We start from the raw sequence: 23178 nt of genomic DNA on the forward strand, positions 1-23178 counted from the left end.
GTATATAAACTCTCACTCAGGCTTGCCACCACTGATCGTTTCAACATTTAGTGAATACTTTTAAATGCATTTTATTGTTCAAATATAAACATTTAATGCAAATGAAGCTAGCAGTTTAGTTGCTATACTTGTATCAAATTAGGCAAGGATAGATCTGGCAATGCTCAGGTTTTACACTGGCTGCACTGGTAGATGGAGGGAAGCTGTCCCCACAGGTGGAAAGATACATGTGTTGCACAAAGTTAATACCTGAGTGTACTCTCTCAGGCTTAGGTGATCAGAGATGGCAACATGATGGAACATACAGCACCTCTGTGCTCATTCCCATCGGCTTGGAAAGGTCCACCCAGCCTGGTAGCTGTCAAGGTCCCAAGGCTGGGAAGAATGTTCTGTCCGATCTTTAGTTACAAATATGGGGGAAGGGATTCTATAGTTTTGTGTTTTTGTGTAAAGGTTACCCATTCTTTAGGCGATCAGATTAGTTCGTCAGCTTAGATGGTCAGCTTGGTTTACGGATGAAAAAGATAAAAATATTATAAAAAGGTTACCTATATTCGTGGTGTTAGCTTGGTTTATGGAAGAAAAATATTTTTTTTAATAGACGAGAAAAGTATCTCTGTGAATTAGGCAGTAGGCTTGGGTCATGGAGCATTATGTATGATTACCTGTATATAGGTACTAGCGGGAGTAGCTAGCTTATATCACGGAAGGTGATTTCCAAATGTTTTGCTTGGAGATGTATTCCTATATTAATGTACCCCTATAGAAGAGGGACCATCTGATTTTGAAGATAACCTAGTAGACAGGAAGACAACCGTGTGTTATGTCATGTTTTGTCATTGTGATTTTTGTGATTAAAGTGAACATATATAGTGAAGTATCAGGTATCAAGTTTTTTTTTCCTCTAGGCAGTTGATGAGGTCACCCATGAGGTTGTTGAATAGAATGTGAAGTGTGCAGAAGGTGGTGGATTTCATCTGTCAAACCATTGCTTGAATCAATAAGAAGTGCTATACCATTTGGCTGGCGCTCGAGGAGCACTTGAGTTGGAGTTGTGATTTGGGTGGAAAACGCAGTGTCGGCGTGGGTTGATGGTGGTGAGCCGGTGAGGCTGGTGAAAAGATTGTTTGTATTGTCATGGTTTGGAGAAATGTGATTAAAAGGTGGTGTTAATTATGTAAATTGGTAATTGACCTGGTAAATTGGATATGTCGAAATCCGGATCTGAGGTCAAGTAAGTATTGACGAGTATTAAATAACGTGACAAAATGAAAGATACACCCATACAACATTTTTGCAATTCTCTCCCGCGATATCAGGACAAAATATAGCATGAAATGGACTCGCAATACCAAGGGCAAATTGGCAAAGACATGGCCTAAAGACGGGAACTTTTCCAAATGTGTTCAGCAACATATGACCACGTATTTACATGCAGCTTATAATGGTGAGAAATGAAGTAACCGGTTGGTTATATTAGAACTATGGAAAATGTTTCAGGATGAGGAAGGGGACTTGATCCAAAAGCAATGGATGCTGAGTCAACACGATATGGAAGGCAAACCACAGTATGATAAGTTGAGAAAATAACGAGAGCGAGCAGAAGAAAGGTAAAAAGAGGAAAGAGAGAAGAAAAAGCAGAGATAGAGGAAACAACGAGGAGGAAGGCTGAAGAAGAGCAGGAGAGACGATTACAAATAAAGAGAGAGAAAAGAAGGTTGGAAGTCGAGCGACTCGTTAAGGAGCGCCGACGCAGAGAAGAAGAGGATAAGAGACGTGAGTGGGAAAGACAAAAGTAGGAAGGGAGACGGTTTAAGCAAGCTATAGACATTAAGACAGAAAGAATGACAATGAAGGGGAACAAATACAAAGAAGACTAGGGGAACTTTACAGGATCATGAGAGACAATTTGGCTGCCCCATGGATGAGGGTGGAAAGCAGTTTTACAGATCAAATGAAGGGAAAACAGGGAAACCGATGTCAAGGAGGCTTAGTTTTGAGGACGAAAGAGAAGAGGACAGTGACAATAGTATTGAGACTATGGGGTCAGGGGAAGACCAACAGGGATGCGATGATGATGAGGGGGAAGAGGCCTCGCTACCGCTCAGGAAACTAGCCCTGACAGAGACACAGTGTGGGGAGAAGGAGGAAACATGGGAAGAGAAGAGGGAGAATCAGAGGGATGACTGAAGCGTCCTAGGGACAGGTCACACAGTGCAGACAAAATTACCCCACATACAAGGAGACTTAGAGCCCTGCCAGGGCGGAAATGGACAGAGATGATAAGGGCGTTTACAGCCACTAAAGATATGGGGAGATAGTGCGGAGGAATGAGACTGACAAAGTTTCCATTTTTAGAGAAGGGTGGCGGAAGACCTGAGTATATGCTATGGAAACAGATGGATAAGGAAAGTTTAAGGTGCAAGCTACCTTCATTAACTGCAGGGGTTGGGAAATGAATTTATGAACTCGAAGGACTGACAGCATGGATGACACTGGCAATGAGCATCATGAAGAGCCTACTTTCAGCTATTCTCGGTGAGTAGCGCATGATGTTTGGAAAAGAGCAAGTTACCCCAGAGTGACAGCACAAAACACAGCGCATGATGGCACACCGTTCAATAATTGCCGGGCAGCCATATGCCAAGCTCTAAGAGTACAGTATCCAGACACATCAGACATAAGCTCGATTATGACACGCAAAATGCGAGAATATGAAGACCCACTTCAATATATTCAGGAGATTCAAGAATGTTGGAGTCTCGAGATGAGAGAGCTGTGGGATAAAAGAGTGGGGTTATTTTACCACACATTGGGCCTCATTACGACCCAGGTGGTAAGGGGTTTACGGCAGCGTAAACAGCGCCGACCCTTACCGCCTGAGTACGAGGTCCCTTAGCGCCATGGCGGATTTAACACCTGCTTTTAGCAGGTGTTAAAATCCATGGCGCTAAGGGACCATGGAGTTAATTACGCCACCGTAATTTACGGTGGCGTAATTAACGCCTTCCCCACTCCCATTATGCCCTATGGGGCAAAAATGGGAATGGGGAAGGGTAAATGGGGATTGGGGACTTACCGCCCTGCCAAGGTCGGAATGGGGCGGTAAGTCCGCCAACCACCATGGCGTAAACATAGTTTACGCCATGGTGGTAAAGTCACGGCCCAGGCGGTAACTTACCGCCTGGGTCGTAATGAGGCCCATTATGTCAAGAGCTGCCAGAACAGGTACATATACAACTGAAGAAGTAAGTGGGGAAGGAGGCTAAGCCATGGTCAGAAATCCAACTCACTATAGTGCACTATTTTCGGTTAATAAAAGAGAATGTGAGAAAGAAGTGTGAGGAAAGAAAGCAGGAAGAAGCAAAGGTAGTACAGAAAAAGTTATCGAAGTATACAATGGAAGGGGTGACGCTGACAAGTGGTGAGGGAGTAGTCACCCAGAATATACAAAATCGGCTGCAGGTAATAGAGGGTGATTTTACAGGAAGGGTTGATGCAAATCACTGGCCACAGGGATGGGGAGTAGAGCCCCATGGAAAAGGGTTTGGACATCCGATGCAGCTGTGCAGAGGCCGAATACAGCAGAACGGGGGCCTGCTGCATCAGCAGACATATCAGACATATTATTATGTCCCAGATCACACTCAAAATGCCGGCATATACACCATAATCGGCGCACAAACAGAACATGCAAATGCAGCCATATCAGCCCATGGCACATGCACCGCAAGCACAGGAACACATGCAGCCATCTCAACCAGCACAGAAAGCCCTGATACAGCAGAACATTGTTGCAATGACACACACAGATTTCACAGTGCAAACTCCCATGCGAAAACTGGGAGGGGTAGCTGTAGTGGGGTGGCAATTCATTTACAGGGACGGGAATGTCATTATAACTGCAATAGGACAGCCCACAGACAAATCTGATGTATTCGATCCTATCCGTTACACCCTGCCTCATCTGTGGGGCAGCCAACCACATAAAGGGGTATCAATAAGAGACAAGACTTTCTCCTTTCTCATAGATACAGGGACGACTCAATCCTGTATTAGGGAGGGAAGATACCTGATGTCAGGCAATGCCATGAATGTGCAAGGATTCTCTGGGGCTACAGATTTGGTTCCTTTTACTGACGAACTCCCACTTTCCGTGGGAGAACACAACCTGACTATGCCATTGTTATACTCCTGACAGAAACCAGTAAACATAATGGGTAGAGACATGATGAGCTGATTTAACATTAACCATTTAATTGACAGACCCAGGGATAGTGTGCTCGACACTAGGAATTCACTAAATGAACGTGAGGGAACTCATTCAGGTATATTGTGAGCAGACTGTACAGAGGGGGGGTGCCAGCAGACCTCAAACCTTTCCAATATGGAGTGGAAGTGCTGATAGTGTGGCTTCCAGGGATACAAAGCAGAGTATTACACCTACCCAACAAGTTCTTGTTTAGACCAGAGATTCCCCTAGATGAGAAGGAAGGGCAAGTGATACCGATAGAACTAGATGTGGTTATAGTAAAAGACGAGAGAATAGTGTTGCATGGGACTGACGACACAGGATGGTAATCGCAGTAGGAGAAGGGCACAGGCTGATTGACGTGACAGATGAGGAACTGTTTCGAGATTATCAGATCATGAGACAGTGTTTTTCATGAGCATTACATATTGGGTGAGGATACATTACAGAGAAGTGCCACAGAGAATGGTTTTATTGCAAAAAACACCACCTCCATTTCTCAAGTAAGATTTGGGGTGAGTCCATATGACATGGGTCTGTTAACAGGAATAGGAGCTGTCAAAATTAAGCACAACTCAGGGGCTTTTTTACCAAGAGCAAGACAATATCCCCTATCAGAAGAGGCAGACGAGGGTATTTATGAGACGATCACCACATTAATGAAGCAAGGTATGCTAGTACCTTCCGAGTCACAGGGTAACACAGCTGTGTACCCAGTGAAGAAGGCGACAGGGGGATCATGGCATTTTATTAAGGATTTGTGTCCCTTGAAGGAAATTGTGGGGGCAGAATTTCCGATAATTTCCAATCCTGCGACAATTCTATGTAGCATCCCACCAGAAGCTACTCATTTCACAGTAATAAATTTAAAGAATGCCTTCTTTTCTATACCACTTCATAATGAGTCACGGGACTTGACTTCCTTTCTATGTAGAAACAGGAAGTGGAAACACACGAGATTACCACATGGGTACTGTGAGTCACCCTCTATCTTTAATAGGGTCCTCCAAATGGACCTCAGCAACATACAGATGGAAAGTACCGTCATTCAGTATGTAGATGACATTTTGATTTGCAGCAAGTCTGAAGAGAATTGTCGAAATGACTCAGTATACTTGTTGACAGTATTAGCAAAGAAGGGTTACATGGTAGGCAAGGCAAAGTTACAATATTGTCAGGACGAGGTGTTGTACCTTGGACAGCTGATATTGCAGGAAAGCCAAAAAGTAACTCCAGAAAGGGCAGAGGCGATCTTCTGAATGCTGATGCTAAAGACAGTGAGGGAAATGCAGCAATTTCTTTGTAGAGTCTGGGTATTTGACTACAGCACGTGCACGAGACCCCTATCAAAGCTCTGGTGTTAGGGATTCCTGATTACCATGACACATTAAATTTGTTCACACACTCCAACGGAGTAGTGATGACTGTGGTACTCATGCACAAGACAACCTTAGGACACAAGCCAATGGCTTACTATAGTGGACGTTTAGACCTAGTGACGAGGGGACATTACGTATGCAAACAAGCTTTGACTACTGTTGCACTTGCATTAGAAAAGTCAGCGAGTATCACAATGGGGTGCAGCACCACACTTTACGTGGAGCATTCCCTCTTTACGATCCTCGAAAGAAAACAAAAGCTTGTTGACTACTCAGAGACCATCTGGACATGAGATAATTATCTCAAATCCAGCGATAAAGGTAGTAAGATGCAGAATTGTAAAGTGAAATTCCTAGCTGAACCAGTGGAAGAAGAGATTATATGCATGACTTTACTACATACATGGAACAATACAATGATATTCCCAAAGTGGGGGAGAATGTCCTTGAGAGGGGAGAAGTACCTTATAATGACGGGTCCTCGACGATGGACCAGGCGACGAGAGAAAGACATACTGGGACGGCAGTGGTGAAAATGAAACCAGACTGGACGGCAGAGGACGTAGAAAGATTTGCGAGATTGCTTTCACATTTGTCAGCACAAGTATCAGAAACTCTCATAATGGCATTAGAAGCACGCAAGGACCAGGAAGTTAGTGTATTCTGTTTTGGCCTACGTGACGTCTCCAGTACATGCTGGAATATCACAATGGCAAAGGAGGGGCATTCCGACCTGCTGATGGCTGATGGCACACCAGTATAGCACATGCCCCTGGTGGGCAGGCTTATAGATGCGCTGCAACTCCCATCAGCGGTACCGGTTGTGGAGTGCCAATCGCACACAAAGGGGGAGGACTTACTCTCCCATGGGAATGAAGCTGCAGATGCGGAAGCAAAGCGCACAGCATATTTTACAGAAATAAATTAGTTGGATACTCCATCAAACACAGGTATCCACGTTCAAAATATGATCTTGAAGGAAGGGTATAGTGCATTACCAGCCACACATAATGGAGCTCCAAGGGAAAACACTGGTTGAAGAAAAGGAGCTATGGGTGACGAGGGGATGTTCAATATCCCCTACAGATGCCTTGTGGCGACAGGAGAGCACAGGGAAGCAAGTGATCCCAGTAGTATTATTGTACATTGCACTAATGCAATTGCATCATCCCACTCATCTAGGAAAGGACGTACTTGCTGCACACATTGAGGAAGAGCATGTAGCCGCATTCATGGAAAACTGTATTGTTTGCAAGAAATTCAATGCAGGCCATACCCTACGCATAGCGCAAGGAGTAATACCCCGCCCAATCGTGCCTTTCCAACACCTCCATGTAAACTATGTTAACATGATCCAAGTATGCCAAGACTATCGCTAGATGATAGTGGTTGTATGCCCATTTTCCCGGTGGATCGAAGCCGGTCGACGTGCACACCCTGAAGCTCTCAGAGCTGCAAAATTCCTCATTAAAGGGGGGTGCGAGGTCCTGCAGTCTGACAGTGGACCTCACTTGGTGAATGAGACCTTTGAGCATATCACAGCTCTTCTGGGGATCAAACACAAGTTCTGCTGTGCTTATCACCCACAAGCAAATGGAATATTTGAGTGCCTCAAAGGCCTGCCGATAGAGAAAATAGCAAACATTAAAGCCACGTTAAAAAAGGGGTGTCTCCATTGCTTGCCCCTAGCCCTATTCACATTGTGCAACCAGCCTGGCTCTGACCTCCACCTAAACCCTGATGAGGTGGTGACAGGGCGATGCATGCGACTGCCGATTGCTCCTCCCACTAGAGCACTGACAGACACCCACGGTTCTGCTGTTGTCCTAGGAAATGAAATGCATGATTAGTTTGCTTCGATGATAGCTAGTGCTTCCTTCATCTCAGCTTCAATCGCGGCAGGAGAGGTCGAAGAAGAGTGAGGGAGACAACACCCCAGAAACAAATCAAGAACTTTTAAAACCGTCACTGCTTTACCCAGGAGACGTTGTTCTTTTGCAGAATTTTATTCAGCCCTGGTTCAAGCCAAGGTTAGAGGGACCCTATCTTGTTGAGCAGGCCACTGACCGTGCAGTTAAACCGAGGGGCAAAAAGGCCTGGAACTACATTGGACTTGTCAAGCCCTGCCGAAGTGAGACCCACCACCACCAGAACAAAGATGATTTGATGCAAGGAGAAGAACAAGACAAAGGAGAAGCATCACAGCGAAGGCTAACCCAATCTATGGCTAGAGTTGGGGAAGGACAAAACACACACTTAGATTAGGCATACTATCTTTTCTTCACACTAGGTATTCATTGTGAAAGTAAAGGACTGCTTCAAATACATGATTACATATCTGCACACAATCTTTGAGGAGCACTTTATTAGATGTGTAATTGAATCAGAGACTGAACGGATGATCCTGCCTCAATTGTTCTTTCATGCTTTTCTGCTTTACACTGAATATACGCACAATTGATCTACGGAGACCCCTCTATTATAACATTGCTCAGTAACACAGGAATCTGTTTAGTATGGGAGCAGTTGTTCTATGCAGCGCTTTCCCAATATTTTAGACTAAGAGCTTAACCTAATACACTAAAACCATAATCACACATTTCTGAGGCTTTGCATGGCATTTTTATAGCTTTTCAGAGCAACACAAGAGGACATTCGTTCCTACAAAAGTGGAAACTGTAATTGGAACTGCTGTGTTGATGTTTTGTGCCTTCTGTTGTCTCTACCTCTTTACCCCTGTTGCATTATGAAGAATTTTACTTTCGAATGCACATGCCTTGACCCCTACTAATGTGGCCCCTATCCATGCTTTATCTGGCAGATGACAAGCTCTGTAAAAGAGGTAAAAATACTTAAATGCAGTGCAGATGTAGACTTTGACCTTGTAAATTCGTACCTAACAGATTGGGCCATATTTCTAACATGTGGTATACACACATGACCAAAGTAGGGAAAGAAACCACAAAGCAGAGCTTTTGTGTATGCCCTCTCACCCCATATGCCATGAGTACATCCAGGATATTCGTAGCAACCGAAGTTCCAACCACCAGAACACAATGCCTCATGCATTTGTCGCTTTGCACCACCAGAGGACCTATTTCAAGGGAGAGGGGCCACATTAAGATGGATGTCACACAAAACGTTCCTGTAAGATAGTTACATCACGACTCAAGACATGATAGATGACTACTGGAGTACAGACAAAACAATAGAATACATCTCTGATGGAGTGAAGACAGGAGAAGCAAAGATAGGGACACAAAAGGAATTACAATGCCCCAAGACAGGACAAAGGGAGATAGCAGGAATGGTGGGTTGCTGGGAAAGACCACAGCTATTATTATATGAACAAATTTACACAGCAGAAAGATGGAAAGAAGATGTGGTTGAGAACAAAGCGCACGCGCTACTAACAGTTCCAGTAGAAATAGGGCAAAAGGAAATCGACAATTGCCTGAAGGAATGGGAAGCAAGTGCAAAGTTGCTCACATGGGTAGAAAATGAAGCAGGTCCCATGCCAATTTTACCACTCACAAGTGCTTCATTGTGTTTCCAGAATGATGGTCCAGTGAAGGTTGGAGAGAATAAAGAATGCAAGCAAATCTTCAAGATACCAGGCATGAAGGTTGGTACTGCAGTGCTCATGGACCACGGCTGGTATCTCCTGTGGGTCCAAGGTGTACATGCAATTGCCACCTAACTGGGTAGGTATATGTTATCTCGTATAGGTAAACACACCAGCATTAGTAGTGCCCTGGAAAGACATGCAAGTAGAGGTAGTTCCCTAAATGGATGCTCATCAAAGGAAGAAGAGATTTGTAGAGCTGACTAGAGTCAAGAGAGGGAACTATGCATCATCAAAAATGGAAGATGCATTGGACGCGATTCCAACAGAACACAGGTTGTTCAGCAGGACCGAGATGTTCTTTGCGCCTATCATTCCGTCAGTCCAAGTGAATGTGAATGCCAAATGGCTCCAGATCACACTTTGGGAGCTGATGCAGATGAGAAAATCCACTTTAAAGTGGTTCAATGCCATCAAGAAAGAATTGAGAGCTGTCAGGTTGATGGCCCTCCAGAACCGATATGTTCTGGACCTCCTCACAACCATGGAAAGAGGCGTTTGGGCCCAAAATTGGGCCTTCTTGCTGTACATTCACACCTGCACACGATGAAGAGAATGGGACCCTGACAGAGGCCATTACCGAACTATCAGAACCACATGCTAAATGGAAGCAGAGACGAACGCCATAGGGAAGGATGAAGGCTGGTTGTCATATATCCTTTCATTGATACTATCATCGATGGCCAACGGACTGAAGGTACTGGTAGCAGCATTGGTACTAGTGTTATTCGTCCTTCTGTGTCATCAAAGTAGCACTGTAACAATGCAGGAAGACCACTAAGAAGACTGTAGGGACGGAAGTACTATTAGACTTAGAGACCAAAAAAGACGAAGAGACAAAGACACATAATGCAGTGAAATCACAGTTGGCGCAGTGTCCTGTGTTGCCGTCAGGAACAGTGTTCGAGTTTCCCTTCAACACTCATGGCTATTGGGGAAAATGGGTTTGGTGCAGCCCTAGTAGAGACTACAGTTACCTGACCTGGAGTTTGGACGAGCATGCTAAGTATCGGGGCATCTTGGAGGAATAACAAAGGTATGGCACCCGAAATTATATGTGAACAGAGAGGGCAATGTGGTTGACTCGTTGACCACAGAGGGGGGATTGAAGATGGAGGTCCAAGTGTGGCGCTCGTGACCGCTACCCAACTCGCAACCCAAAGACAGAGAAATGACAGATGCACATCATTCTTAGGCCCTTCATCACCATTGTCAATGTATCGCAGATGTGAGAAACATTACTCTCTCAGGCAACTATTCAAACCATACCTGACTGACGATATGGAGGAGGTAGAGTTGTCAGAAATCAAACAAGTCGATTGACTATAACTCGAGCAGTTAATGACATCATCCTTGACATCAAGATGCAGGTGCACATAGACATGAATCACCTAGGCATCCATGCACAAAGCTACGCGAACTTACATTAGATTATTGCAGGTAGACACAAAACAAACACATGACTCACGCAGATAGGTGACGGACACATATATATATATATATATATATATATATATATATATATATATATATATATATAGATCCTTTGCCAATGCAAAAACAGCAAGATGCCAAGAATACATATATCCAGCTTGTACATGCTTAGTTGCAACTAACACAGGAAACCATGAGAACACGGATGGAAGCTATAGGTGCACAGAAGTGAAAGGGGTGTGGGAAACAGACTTTGAATACATGAAGGGGCTGACAGCCTGATTCAGCTAAAGGCAGGCAGGCAGAGCATCCAGCACAGACACAGTGCACATCCTAGCCAAGGACAATGAGAGACGGAAAGTTTCCACTTGCCAAGACAATAAGGCACCTGCAAGGCATTCAGTCTAAAATCCTCATAATCATAAGCAGAAGAGCTCCATTTCGTGGTCTCTACACACATGACCAGGAAGAGCAGGGCAATGCCAATTCATTCAAGGTAGATGGAGGGAAGCTGCTCCCATCAAACCAGAGGTGGAAAGATACAAGTGTTGCTCAAAGTTAGTGGGCCTCATTACGAGTCCGGCGGTAACTGAGGCGGTAAAACTGCCTGGTTACCGCCGGACTCGTATTACCATTCCGCCTCCGTGATTCCCGGAATTACTGGGGCATTACAACCCCGGTTTCCTGGGAATCACGGAGGCGGAATGGTGTTAATCTCCATTCCCATTGAGTCCTCTGGGACTCAGTGGGAATGGGGATCATGGAAACACCAGCAGCATCTCGTAATGCTGCCGGTGTTTCCTCGTCAGCCTGCAGGCGGGCGGTGTTAAACCCGCCAGGTCAGACCTGGCGGGAACAGCACCTCCCGCCTGCAGGAGTCGGCATCAGGCGGTCCAGAAACAACGGGTTTACTGCCACCGTTATTTCCGGACCGCCTGATTTGTAATGAGGCCCAATAACTTAATGTACTCTCTCGGGCTTAGTTGATCAGAGATGGCAACAGGATGGAACACGCAGCAGACCCGTGCTCGTTCCCATAGCCTTGGAAAGGTCCATCGAGTCTGGTAGCTGTCCTAGGTCCCAAGGCTGGGAAGACACGTTCTGTCCGATCCTTAGTTACCTTTCACTTTAAGACATATTATGTTGCAGTGACCAATAGCTTCTCTACTTTCCTGTAATTATGTATTTATTGTATGCAGAGGTGGTCCCAGGAGGACAGACCAATCCACATCCCTGATAGGTTTTTGGAACGTAGACTGTTTTTGTGATGTCACCCATGGTTAAAACGGGGTGACACAAGTTTGGAGGAGGAGAGCTCCGGAAACAATATGCTGATCTAGTGTGATCCCTGTCAATTTTGTTGGATAATAAAGACAGTAAAATGTGCCCTATGGTTGAGTCTTCCATTCTTGCGGCAGGGATTTTGTTGGCGCCCAAGTATCCTTTTGCTGGTAATTGGGGTGACTGCTAGAGAGCCCCTGCCGCTTCTTTACAATCGTTTTGCAATATTCAAATACAATGTGAACATCTTTGTCCAAAAAAATAAAAATGTTCATATATATATATTTCTTTGGATCTATGTGATTTTACCGAACCGAAAAGTTCGACCCCCAAAAGTCTGTTTTCTTTTTGGTTTTTTTCAATTTTCCGCAAATATATATGTGGGGGGAGACCCCCACAGCCCCCCACCTTACCCCTATACATTTTTTTTCACTTTACCCCCCGCCATATATATATATATGTGGAAAATTGGGGGTCAGACTTTTGTGGGTCGAACTTTTGGGAGTAGGTAATTTTGTACAATACCATTTATGTAACCATTTCCACAAAGTAAAGGAACTTTCAATGTGTCGCGGGTAAATAGGATAGCACAGTCTCCTTCACAGAGGATGTATTTTCTAAATGTTAAACTTCACAATTCTTTTGTTTTAAAACCATATAGTATTGCTGTGATAATGTTTGTATGGTTTACAGTGCTGTGCTAATGTAACAGTAGGCCTTTATCACTGAGCAGGAGCAGTCAAAACCATTATTTTGGATATGTTTGTCTTTTACAGAATCATCTCATACCTCTACTGGCAAATCATACAAGGGCGGAAGATCATGGTCAAGCTCCTGCAAGAGCAGATTGCCAATGTATGTAGCTTTACTCCGCTTGCCACTATGCATTCTTTTGTGGATGAATGTGAACACAATTGGAAGGGTGCCGATGCCGTATTCCGAGGTCCCTTTGCGGGTCCTCCCTTACCTCCTGCTTTTAGCAGGAGTTAAGTACGGGACCCGCAAAGGTACTTCGGAGGTAATTACGGTACCGTAATTTACGGTGCCGTAATTACCTCCTTCCCCATTCCCATTGAGCCCTACGGGGCAGAAATGGGAATGGGGAAGGGCAAAAGGTGAATGGGGAATTACTGGTCCCTCCAACCCTGGAATGGACCGGTAATTACTCCATTCACCATGCCAGATTTGGGACAGTTTCGGAGGCAACCATGGAGCTAATTACTCCATGGTTAGCTCCAAATCCGGAATGAGGCCCATTGATTTTAACTATACCAGGGATAATCTGCTAAGTATTAGGTTTACAGGGAGATCAAAACCTCTCCCCGTGTTCCCATTTGAAATGTTACCCACAAATATTCTGTCATCCCAAAATCCCCCCCCCCCTTGGTTTAAGACCCTACGATTTCTTCAGATTATATTACCTTGCAGTTGTTAACTGCATGACTGAGATCTTTGACGATCACAGACCAGAGTGTCACCCTTTGGTAACGCTTTTGTGAGACAATGGGCCTCATTACAAGTTTGGAGGCAGCCATTGCATCCAAACTCGGGTCCAGATCCGTGGTCCCTGAATGTGGAAATACCGGGCCATTCCAACCTTGGAGGACCTGGTTTTTCCCCATTCAGGGAACACATCCCCATTCCCATTTGAGCCCCCATAGGGCTCAATGGGAATGGGGAGGGAGCTAACAGCAGACCCGTTAATAACGGGCCCGTTGTTAGCTCCCTGGTCCCCTCGCGGGCCCCACAAAGGACATCTGGTCTGACCAGACGTCCAGAGCAGGTCCCACAAGGGAACCTCGTAATTGGGAGGAATGGGTTTACATGCGCCATTAAACCCATGAGGCCCAATGTTTGTAAAGGGAGGTGCACATGGACCCTAAGATTGCATTATGTTTGCCAGCTGAGACTAAGAGTACCGATTTATGTACTGCACTGCCCCCTCCCCCATTCCCCCAGCACTCCCCTCCCTGCATTTGCACGATCTCAATGTCACCTGGCCTAGTAAGATCGTTGTATGTCCTCCCTCTGTTCCTCCCTCTGTTCCCCCTCCCTTGCCTCCCCGTGCCTTGAAACACTTTTTTATAGGCGCATTATAAATGCCATATCATAACATATATCATGAAAGTGATCCAAGAGATGTAGTGTACCTCATCACAATTTCTCCCATTCACATCCCACTCTGAAGTGAGCATTCTGATGGAATGCCATAACTAGCACTGGCGACGTGTTCACTTTTGGTTTGCAGCTGTTCATTACTTTTAACTTTTTACTTAAAGCACCGAGTATGGATTGATACAAGACATCATGTCGCATGGCACACAAAAACACAGTTTCCATTTGCAGTCATCCATGGTCAGGAGACAGTCTCTGTGTCTCTCTAGTCTTGCCTCTGCTGCAGTCCAATGCACAAGAGCGTGCCTCTTCGTGCGTTCGTTAGAAGTTAGATGGACCCTGGGGATTAAGCAACAGAAAATGAGGGTCCTGTAAGGGCGAGAACCCTTTTCATAAATTAAACAGAGGAGGCTCCGCATTGCCTGCCTTCTCTACTTCCCCCTTCCTAAAGTCAATCCCTTTACCCTTGCCAGTCTCTTCCGGTTTCCTGACCCCTCTGCATTTTGCAGGCTTTCATTGATTTTGCCTACCAGGACCATCGCCCAGTTTTGTTTTGTTTGTTTGCTTAAATAGTGCGCCGAACCCAAGGGTATCTGGGCGCTTTTGCTTAAGGTTACAGAAATAGTTACAGCATGGGAATGCAAGTTCATCAGTACAGACAAGAAGCTAACAATGAACGTGCAGTCGCTTCTCAACTGTTGGGGGTTGCTTGCGACCCCCGGCGCTGTCCATAAGCCCAGGACCCCAATGGACTCACTCACACACGTCCTCTCGGTTCGGGCTTCCCGGTCACTCTGACGTGGGCTGGAAACGCCCCGTTTATATATGCTGCACGCGGCGGCGTGTAACGTCACGCAGCCGCGTGTGCGCCCCGTCATCGGGCAGCGCCACACTCCTCCTTTTTCGGGAGGACAAACAACAAACACTCAAAAGCTGCACACTGCAAACCAAAACATACTACACCTATAAAATTTCAAATGCCCCATTCTGAAATGCCCCTTTATTAACATCCACCCGGGTCCCCTTATTTAACAATTCTCATTGTCAGGATGATCAGACAAATGTCCCAAGACGTAGTCGCTGAGGTGAGCAGGTTTCCCTTGCCCAGCCCTCTAGGGGCACCTCCTCCTCACCTCCGGCACGGGTGATCTGTCCATAGGCATTCCCCGGGCCGCGGACTCAGGCAGACATGGGAGGTCATTACAACCCCAGCGTTAAGCGTTAACGACGGCGTTAACCCTTAACGCCGAATTCCCACTTTAACGCCTGCTTTTGGCAGGAGTTAAAGTCCATGGTGCTAACCCGCCATGGTGCTAATTACGCTGCCGTAATTTACGGCGGCGTAATTAGCGCCTTCCCCACTCCCATTATGCCCTATGGGGCAAAAATGGGAATGGGGAAGGGAAAATGGGAAATGGGGATTTACCGCCCCACTCACCTTGGAATGGGGCGGTAAATCCGCCATCCACCATGGTGTAAACATAGTTTACACCATGGTGGTAAAGTTGGTGCACTTAGCACCAAGGTTGTAATGACCGCCATGGTGTTTCTCCTTCGTCCTCAGGGACCACCTCTAAGTCCGGATCAGGGGGCGGATCAGTCCTTGGATCCCGTAGCTTCTTAAAGAAGCTCACGTTGCGAGTTACCGCAGACCGGCCGTCCGATGCAGTCACCATGGATCCCTTGACTGCAACGACGTCCAGCAGCTCCGGCTCATACGGTAGGGAGAGCTTTCCATAGGGGTGTCTATTCCGAATGAGGACGTCATCACCCGGCTCCAGCCTCTGCGGGCGAAGCCCCCTCCGGATGTTCTCCTGCTCAATCCTTGTTCGCCGGTCCGTCTCGACTTGTTGGTTGTTGATCACCCCTGGTTCTTTCTCTCCCACCTCCGGTAACAGCCCTCAAGGGCACTGTTTGAACAACGTTTCTGCCGGGGCCACTCCGGTGGAAGCATGCGGCGTGGTGCGGTACACCCTCAGGAACTGATAAAGGGCTCTCTGGAAGGACTGCCCCTGGCCCTGGGCGATTCTTAAGGTCTTATTTAGAGTCATCATCAGCCGTTCAGCTTCGCCGTTTGCCCTTGGCCAGAGAGGCGTGATCTTCCTGTGCAACACCCCGTAGCTCTCCATCAGTTCCGAGAACCGTTCACTCTGGAACGGAGCTCCGTTGTCCGAGCACAGCGTGTGGGGGAAGCCATGGGCCGCAAACACCTTTTCCACGGCCACCACTACGTACTCAAATGCCACTGACTCCACAAACTCCACTACGGGGTACCTTGAGTATTCGTCAACCAGCACGAGGAAGTGGGTGCCCATCGTGGTGGAACCAAAGTCCCCATGAACGACTTCCCACGGACGCGTCCCCCGAGGCATCGCTTCTATGACGGGCTCACGCTGCAGGGGAGACGCCGCCTGACACCAAACACAGGCCGCCACGAAGTCGTCCACCTTCCGCTGCAGTTCCGGGAACCACACTTTCAGCCTTAAGCGGGCCTTGGTCTTGGCAGCGCCCTGGTGACCACGGTGTGCAAGGGCGATCACGTCCCCCACCTTCGACTGGAGCACAACAATTCGATCTCCCCGGAGCAGAAGGCCGGATGTTGAAAACGATAGTTCCTCCCGGACCTTCCATAGCTGCTCAAGTCCAGTTCTGACCTCCTGAGTACGCCCCACCAGGGCCTCCAGGATCCCTGTTGCATGGAGTGCCTTAAGATTTTGAAGCACTCAACGTCCACTGCAGCTATTTCAAGCTCCCCTAAGGGGATGGCATTCGGCGTGGCCGCCTCCACCACCACCCGGACATGCTCTTCGGCCTCCTTCACACAGGTGTCATGGTCTTCCACTCCTGGCGCCCCATGGTGTCTGGAGAGATAGTCTGCTGCATTATTCGCCCCCGGCCGGTACACCAGGGTGACTCCGTATTCCAGGAGGGCGAGCATCCACCTCTCAATTCTTGCTGGCGGCTTGGATGACGACCCCGCCAGGATGGGAAGCAGCGGCTTGTGGTCCGTCACCACCGTCACTGGGCGTCCAAGGACGTAGAGCCGGAAGTGCCTGCAGCCCCAGAGCACAGCCAACGCCTCGCGCTCAGTCTGCGAGTACCGTTGCTCCGCCTCCGACAGCGCCTTGCTGGCATAAGCCACTGGGCGGACACCCCCATCACGGTCAATCTGCGTCAGCACGGCGCCCAGGCCAAACGGGCTGGTGTCGACAATGATCTCTGATGGTAACGCAGGATCAAAAAATGCCATGGTGTCCTCTGCTGCCAGGGCGCCCCTGATGTCATCAAAAGCCGCTTGTTGAAACGGGCCCCACTTCCAGGTGTTATCTTTCCTGGTTAGTGCTCTGAGCATTTCCGACCTGGAGGCAAGATTCTGGATGAACTGTCCACAGTACGTAACCATACCCAGAAAGCTCCGCACATCCGACACAGATTCTGGAGGCCGCGCCCTTTTAATGTCCTGGACCTTCTTGGGGTCAGGTGACACCCCCTTCTTTGAATACAAAGCCAAAGAACTCTATTGATGGTCGCAGAAATTCGCATTTCTCCTTGTGGAGGGTGAGGCCCAGGGACTGCAGCCTCTCAAACGTTTTCAGCAGCCGTCTCAGGTGGTCCATCTCCGTTCTGGCAAACACCAGGATATCATCACTGATGTTTAGGGCGCCCTCCAGATCTGCTAGGGCGCCCCGGGTGATGTTATGGAACACCTCTGCCGCCGAGGACACACCGAAACTCAGTCTCTTATAACGGTACAGCCCTCGGTGTGTAGTAAAGGTGGTGATATACCTCGACTCGGGGTGGAGGACAACCTGGTGGTAGCCCGCTCGGAGGTCCAGCTTTGAAAAGAAGCGAGCGCCCTGTACCTCGGCAATGATATCATCTATCGTCGGGGTGAGGTGTCTCTCTCTTTTAATTGCTTTTTTCGGCAACCTCATGTCAACACAGATTCTGATAGCATCTGGTTGTTTAGGCTTCCGTGCCACCACAATTGGGGACACCCAGGGGGTCGGACCTTCCACCTTCTCTATGATGTTGAGATCGACCAAGTTGTCCAGCTCCTTGTCGACATGTTCACGAAGGTGAAAAGGTACCCTGCAATGCTTCAGGTCGATGGGCTGCACAGATTCGTGAATATGTAACCTCACTGGTTCACCAGCCATCTGTCCAATCCCCTTGAATAGTGAGGCATACTTCTCAAGCAAATCATTGATGTCTTCAAGATAGACGGAGTATGCAAAACTGATGATGCCGAGGGCCTCTGCCGCTGCACAGCTCAGCAAGGTATTGGTGCTCACCGGTGTCACATAGAATCGTGCAGTGATTTGGGATCCATCATGCTCCACCTTCGCCACAAAAACACCATCCAATGGGGTAGGGTCCAGACTACCAAACGCGAAAATGCGGGCTTTGGGTGCGACCAACTTGGGAGGCCGGTCCATAGCGTCATAGTGTCCACGGGCCATTACATTGACGGATGCCCCCGTGTCCACCAGGACCGGGACTGGAGATTGGTTTACCTCCACCACGCACCTTGGCTGCTCCTGTTCTTTCCTCTCAGGACCTCCACACTCGAGATAAAGAAAATGTTCTCTTCCTCCTCTTCGTCGGCTTCTTCCACCTGGGCATCCTCCTCAGTCTGGTCCACTTGAGCGACGTTGGGCGGTCGACCCTGGCGAATGAAAACGGGCCGGGCCTCGCGGCACCAACACAGGCATCGCCGCCTTGCACACTCTCGAGAAGTGGTCTGGCAGCCCACACCGTCCACAAGTCTTTCTGGCCGCAGGGCATTCCGTTGGGTGGGGCAGGTCATACCCACACTTTTGGCACGCCTCCCCTGTCCACCCGGCTCTATCCTGGGGATCGGCGCCAGGTCTTCTGGTGCCCCTGCCACCGCGCCACATCGCACATACCTCCTCGGTCTTGAGGGAGCGCGACCCAGCCTCCATTCTAGCTGCCCTCGCCTCGGACACCTCATGGCACCTCCCCAGTTCAAGGATGCGTGGGAGTGTGATTCCGGGCTCCCTTAATACTTGGCGCCTAAGCTTGCCTGAGGAACACGCCTGGATGATCATAGTCCTGATCATATCTTCTGCATCACCCCAAGCACAGGCCAGCGACAGGCGCCTCAGGTGCCCATAGAAAGTGTCCAAAGTCTCGTCCTCTTTCTGTTTGGCAGACAGCATCACGAAGCGTTCATAGTCCGCGTTGGCAAGAGGCAGAAAATGAGCTTGAAGGGTGGCCTTCGCCTGACCGTAGGATCCATCCCCCGGCGGAAGTGAGTAAAAAATCTCGTGAACAGAGGGCCCTGCCGAGTATAACATGGTTGCCAGCCTGGTGTCATCATCAACCACCTGGGCAGCACGAAAGTACATGTCCAGGCGGTCGACCCACCTCTTCCATCTGGGCCCCAAGCTGGAAGGTGGGCCCGAGACATCAAACCCCGGAACGGGCTGCAGGGCCGCCTGTGCACGTGCCTGGGCCATAGCAGGAGGAATTGGCTAGACAGCCGGTACTACCACCGGCTGCACGGGAGGCAACGGACCTGGAGGACCTGCTTGAACAGCTGGAGGCTGCTGCACCGGCTGCACTGGAGGCAATGGGCCTGGAAGCACCACTTGAGCACGTGGAGGCTGCTGCACCGCTACTGGTTGAGCACCGTCTTGATCCTCACCAACATGGGAGGCCACTGTACATGAGTGGTTATATTAAAGTGCAATAGTAGATATGGCAGGCAGCTGTCCTGTGTTACAGATCAGGACGCATGTTAGGCTTATGTCTGGTTAAGCTTATGCCTGCTCTATGGTCGGCTCCGCCTCCCGCATTATCACCGCCATTCTAGCTTGTTTTGTTGTCCTAGCTGTGTCTCCCAGTAGGTATTGGCCCTCATTACAAGTCAGGCGGTGGACCATGGTGCTATTAGCACCATGGTCCATGCCGGATTCCGCCATGGTGGATGGGGGAATTACCGCCCCATTCCAAGGTGAGTGGGGCGGTAATTCCCCATTCACCATTTGCCCTTCCCCATTCCCATTTTTGCCCCATAGGGCATAATGGGGATGGGGAAGGCGCTAATTACGGCACCGTAAATTACGGTGCCGTAATTAGCACCAAGGTCGCTTAGCACCTTGGACTTTAACGCCTGTAAAAAGCAGGCTTTAAAGTATGAATCAGGCGTTAAGGGTTAACAGCGCCAACGGCGCCGTTAAACCCTTAATGCCTGACTTGTAATGAGGGCCATTGTCTTACCCTACGTGGGTATAAAATGGCAAGGAATTGAGCTAGTCATGTCTCTCAATGGGCCATGAATTTCCCTTGCTATATCTAGAACATGCATCGGCCTGGGCTGCGTTTCTCAGTGCGTCCCGTGTAGCTGTGTAGCTCTTAGTTGGCCCAGAGCTCTGAAATGTTCCATTGACATGTGAGAGAAGACCATCCAGTCCTATTTTTCTACGTTTGGATAAAACCACTGAAAGTCCCAGAATTCCAAGCAAATTGGTCTGAATGGTCTGGACCATGGTAAACTTGATGAGAGCTCTGTAGGCCCTGCATTTGCTCGTGCCTGGGTCATTGATTGCACTAAATGTGTCTTCCAGTACGCTCTTTGGCACACTAGCTATGTCTGCCATTTTGAATTGTGCCGAATGGCAGCTTTAGAGTAAGGGCCTCATTACACGGTAGGCGGTAAGGGTTTACCGGTACCGGTAAATCCTTACCGCCTTACTACGAGGTCCCTTTGCGGGTTGGGGAATTTAACGCCTGCTTTTTGCAGGCGTTAAAAATCCAACCCACAAAGGGACCAGGGAGCTAATTACGGTACCGCAATTTGCGGTACCGTAATTAGCACCTTCCCCATTCCCATTATGCTCTATGGGGCAAAAATGGGAATGGGGAAGGGCAATGGAGGAAGGAGGAATTACCTCCTTCCCAACCTTGGAATAGGGCGGTAATTCCCCTTTCCTCCAAGGCGGTACCGGTAAATTACCAGCATGAACCATGGCGCTAATAGCGCCATGGTTTACCGCCTACCGTGTAATGAGGCCATAAAACCTGTATTGCCCTACACAGCAGGCACTCAGAGACAGCCGAGTATTCTCATCTAGCGACTCTCTCATCAATGTTTTGCATCGGAAATGGAGCCCTAGTAAACAGGAATCACTTGGATGAATGATTGGCCATTTACAGTGGACTGCTGAGCTACTTATTTCTGCCATTTGAACTCTGGCATGTGCCAGCGGCACTTTCCAAGTACACATCTGGCCGAGCTGAGTCAGCAGTTTGGGGTCTGATAAATTGAGTAGGATGATTTTGGGTAGTAATAACACCTATTATTATAGCTCTTAGAAGCACAACGAATCAGGCATGTAGCGCTACTCATGAAAATGTGGCATAATAGTAACTATTCGCACTGGATACAGGAACAACTAGGCCACAGTAGCATCAACGTGTGGAGTATTTTGAGCAAAACGACAGACCACAGAAACAGAAAACAATCAAGTTGACTGTAGGTAAGAAACTATGGGCATCCAGTCTGAGCAGCCCATGCACCTCAACTTTCAGCATCAGGTGATTCTGGGAGGATAGCTCAGCGGCAACGTGCGTGCCTTGGAAGCAAGACGACACGAAGCAACACAGGGTCGGTCCGCGTTTAGAAACCTCTGGGTGTTTAAGCGCATTATAAATACGCAACTAAAACAAAAATAACTCCTGTAACAGCGCCTCGATGTCCGCGGGCTGTGTGAGCGCTTTAAAAATGTAAAATAAATAAATAAAAGGTGCAATGGCAAGACCGACTGACACTAGAGGTAGCGCAAATGTTGTATTAATTGATAGACAAGTAAAATGTTTCTCTTAGTTTCTACCTTTTCAGATAATGCCTAAAAGCATCAAACGAGGTTGAATGCATATGAATCCCACTAATAGCACTAGACAATAATTATTTTGTCAGAATTAATGGATAAATATCGAATGCATTTCTTTGTGCATACATGTTAGCACCGTCTATACTCCATACAGGTTGCTTTAATACACACCATTGACTTACACACGTCAGAGTAATTTACCATCATTAGTACTAAATGCTTTTTAGGCAATGTTTGTGTGAATCTGAGCAATGCATTGCACAATTTGGAACCCATTTGTGAAACCCTGCCGAACACTCCTTAGGAGGGTCGGCTCACTCCCTGGCTACCAAATTCGGGCTCCAAAATGTACCCCCCAGCACCTTTCACCCTGAGCCACTGGTGTTACCAAGCAGGCACTCATCATCAGCAGTGTTGCAGTTTCTATTACCACAGAAGCAGTGCCTTTCTTTCCCTCATTGTCCAAGGAACTACATTATTGTTAAAGCTGGTCCTAAGGCCCATCTAGGAATTGGGGCACTGGAAACTTGAACTATCGGTTCGGTAATATTAAAATTAACTGATGTAATATGTTCAGTCTAATTAATACATATATTGTCTTACAGGAAGGAAAGAAGAAAATGTTCCTGCTTCAAGAGCTTACCCAACTTCAAAACAAGCATGGATTGGCGAATGCAAATAATTCAAACTCAAATGGGAGCGCATTTAAAGAGGTTACCTGAATTCCTGCTTTTAACTGGTTTGAAATCATCTTCATTCAATATCTATGAAAAATATGCCTTTTTCCTCCCAAGACATCAGTAGATGGTCATTGTACATCCTCCAGAGCTTCCCCAGTCCTCCCAATGCTGGCCAGGAAAAGCAAGAGCACATGCGCCTCTGTAGATATCCAGGCAATGCCTCATGGATGGGCAGAGCTTTCAGGTAATACACAGATGGCACATGAATGAAAGGGAGAAGCACACACTACCTTATGTGCACAATGCCTGCAGAGCCAGGCGTGAATGGGAGTCCCAGAGCAGCACACACCAAGGGTCTAGCTCTGGACTGGTTGACTTCTTTCCTCTCCAACAGACCCTCCCAGGTTCAACTGGGCCCTTTTCTGTCCACTATCACGCTCTACCTGCAGCGTTCATCACAGCTCTATCCTCTCGCCATGGCTTTTCAATATCTACCTTGCCGCCTTCACCCACCTGATCTCCTCCTTCTCTCCTTCTCTCCTTCCAGTGTTAT

At 47.8% G+C, this 23178-nt stretch overlaps 1 protein-coding gene across 3 annotated transcripts in view; it reads left to right on the top strand.

Moving 5' to 3' along the window:
- Positions 1-23178, top strand: part of TMC5 (transmembrane channel like 5) — a 662848-nt gene that overhangs the window by 614653 nt on the left and 25017 nt on the right. For all 3 annotated transcript variants that reach the window (XM_069647144.1, XM_069647145.1, XM_069647146.1), the window contains exons 20-21: positions 12748-12826; positions 22551-22658. In XM_069647144.1, the coding sequence (XP_069503245.1) occupies positions 12748-12826; positions 22551-22658 (187 nt within the window). The remainder of the gene's footprint in view (positions 1-12747; positions 12827-22550; positions 22659-23178) is intronic.

The sequence above is a fragment of the Ambystoma mexicanum genome, chromosome 2q (assembly GCF_040938575.1).
Source record: "Ambystoma mexicanum isolate Mex_15411 chromosome 2q, UKY_AmexF1_1, whole genome shotgun sequence".
NCBI lineage: Eukaryota > Metazoa > Chordata > Amphibia > Caudata > Ambystomatidae > Ambystoma > Ambystoma mexicanum.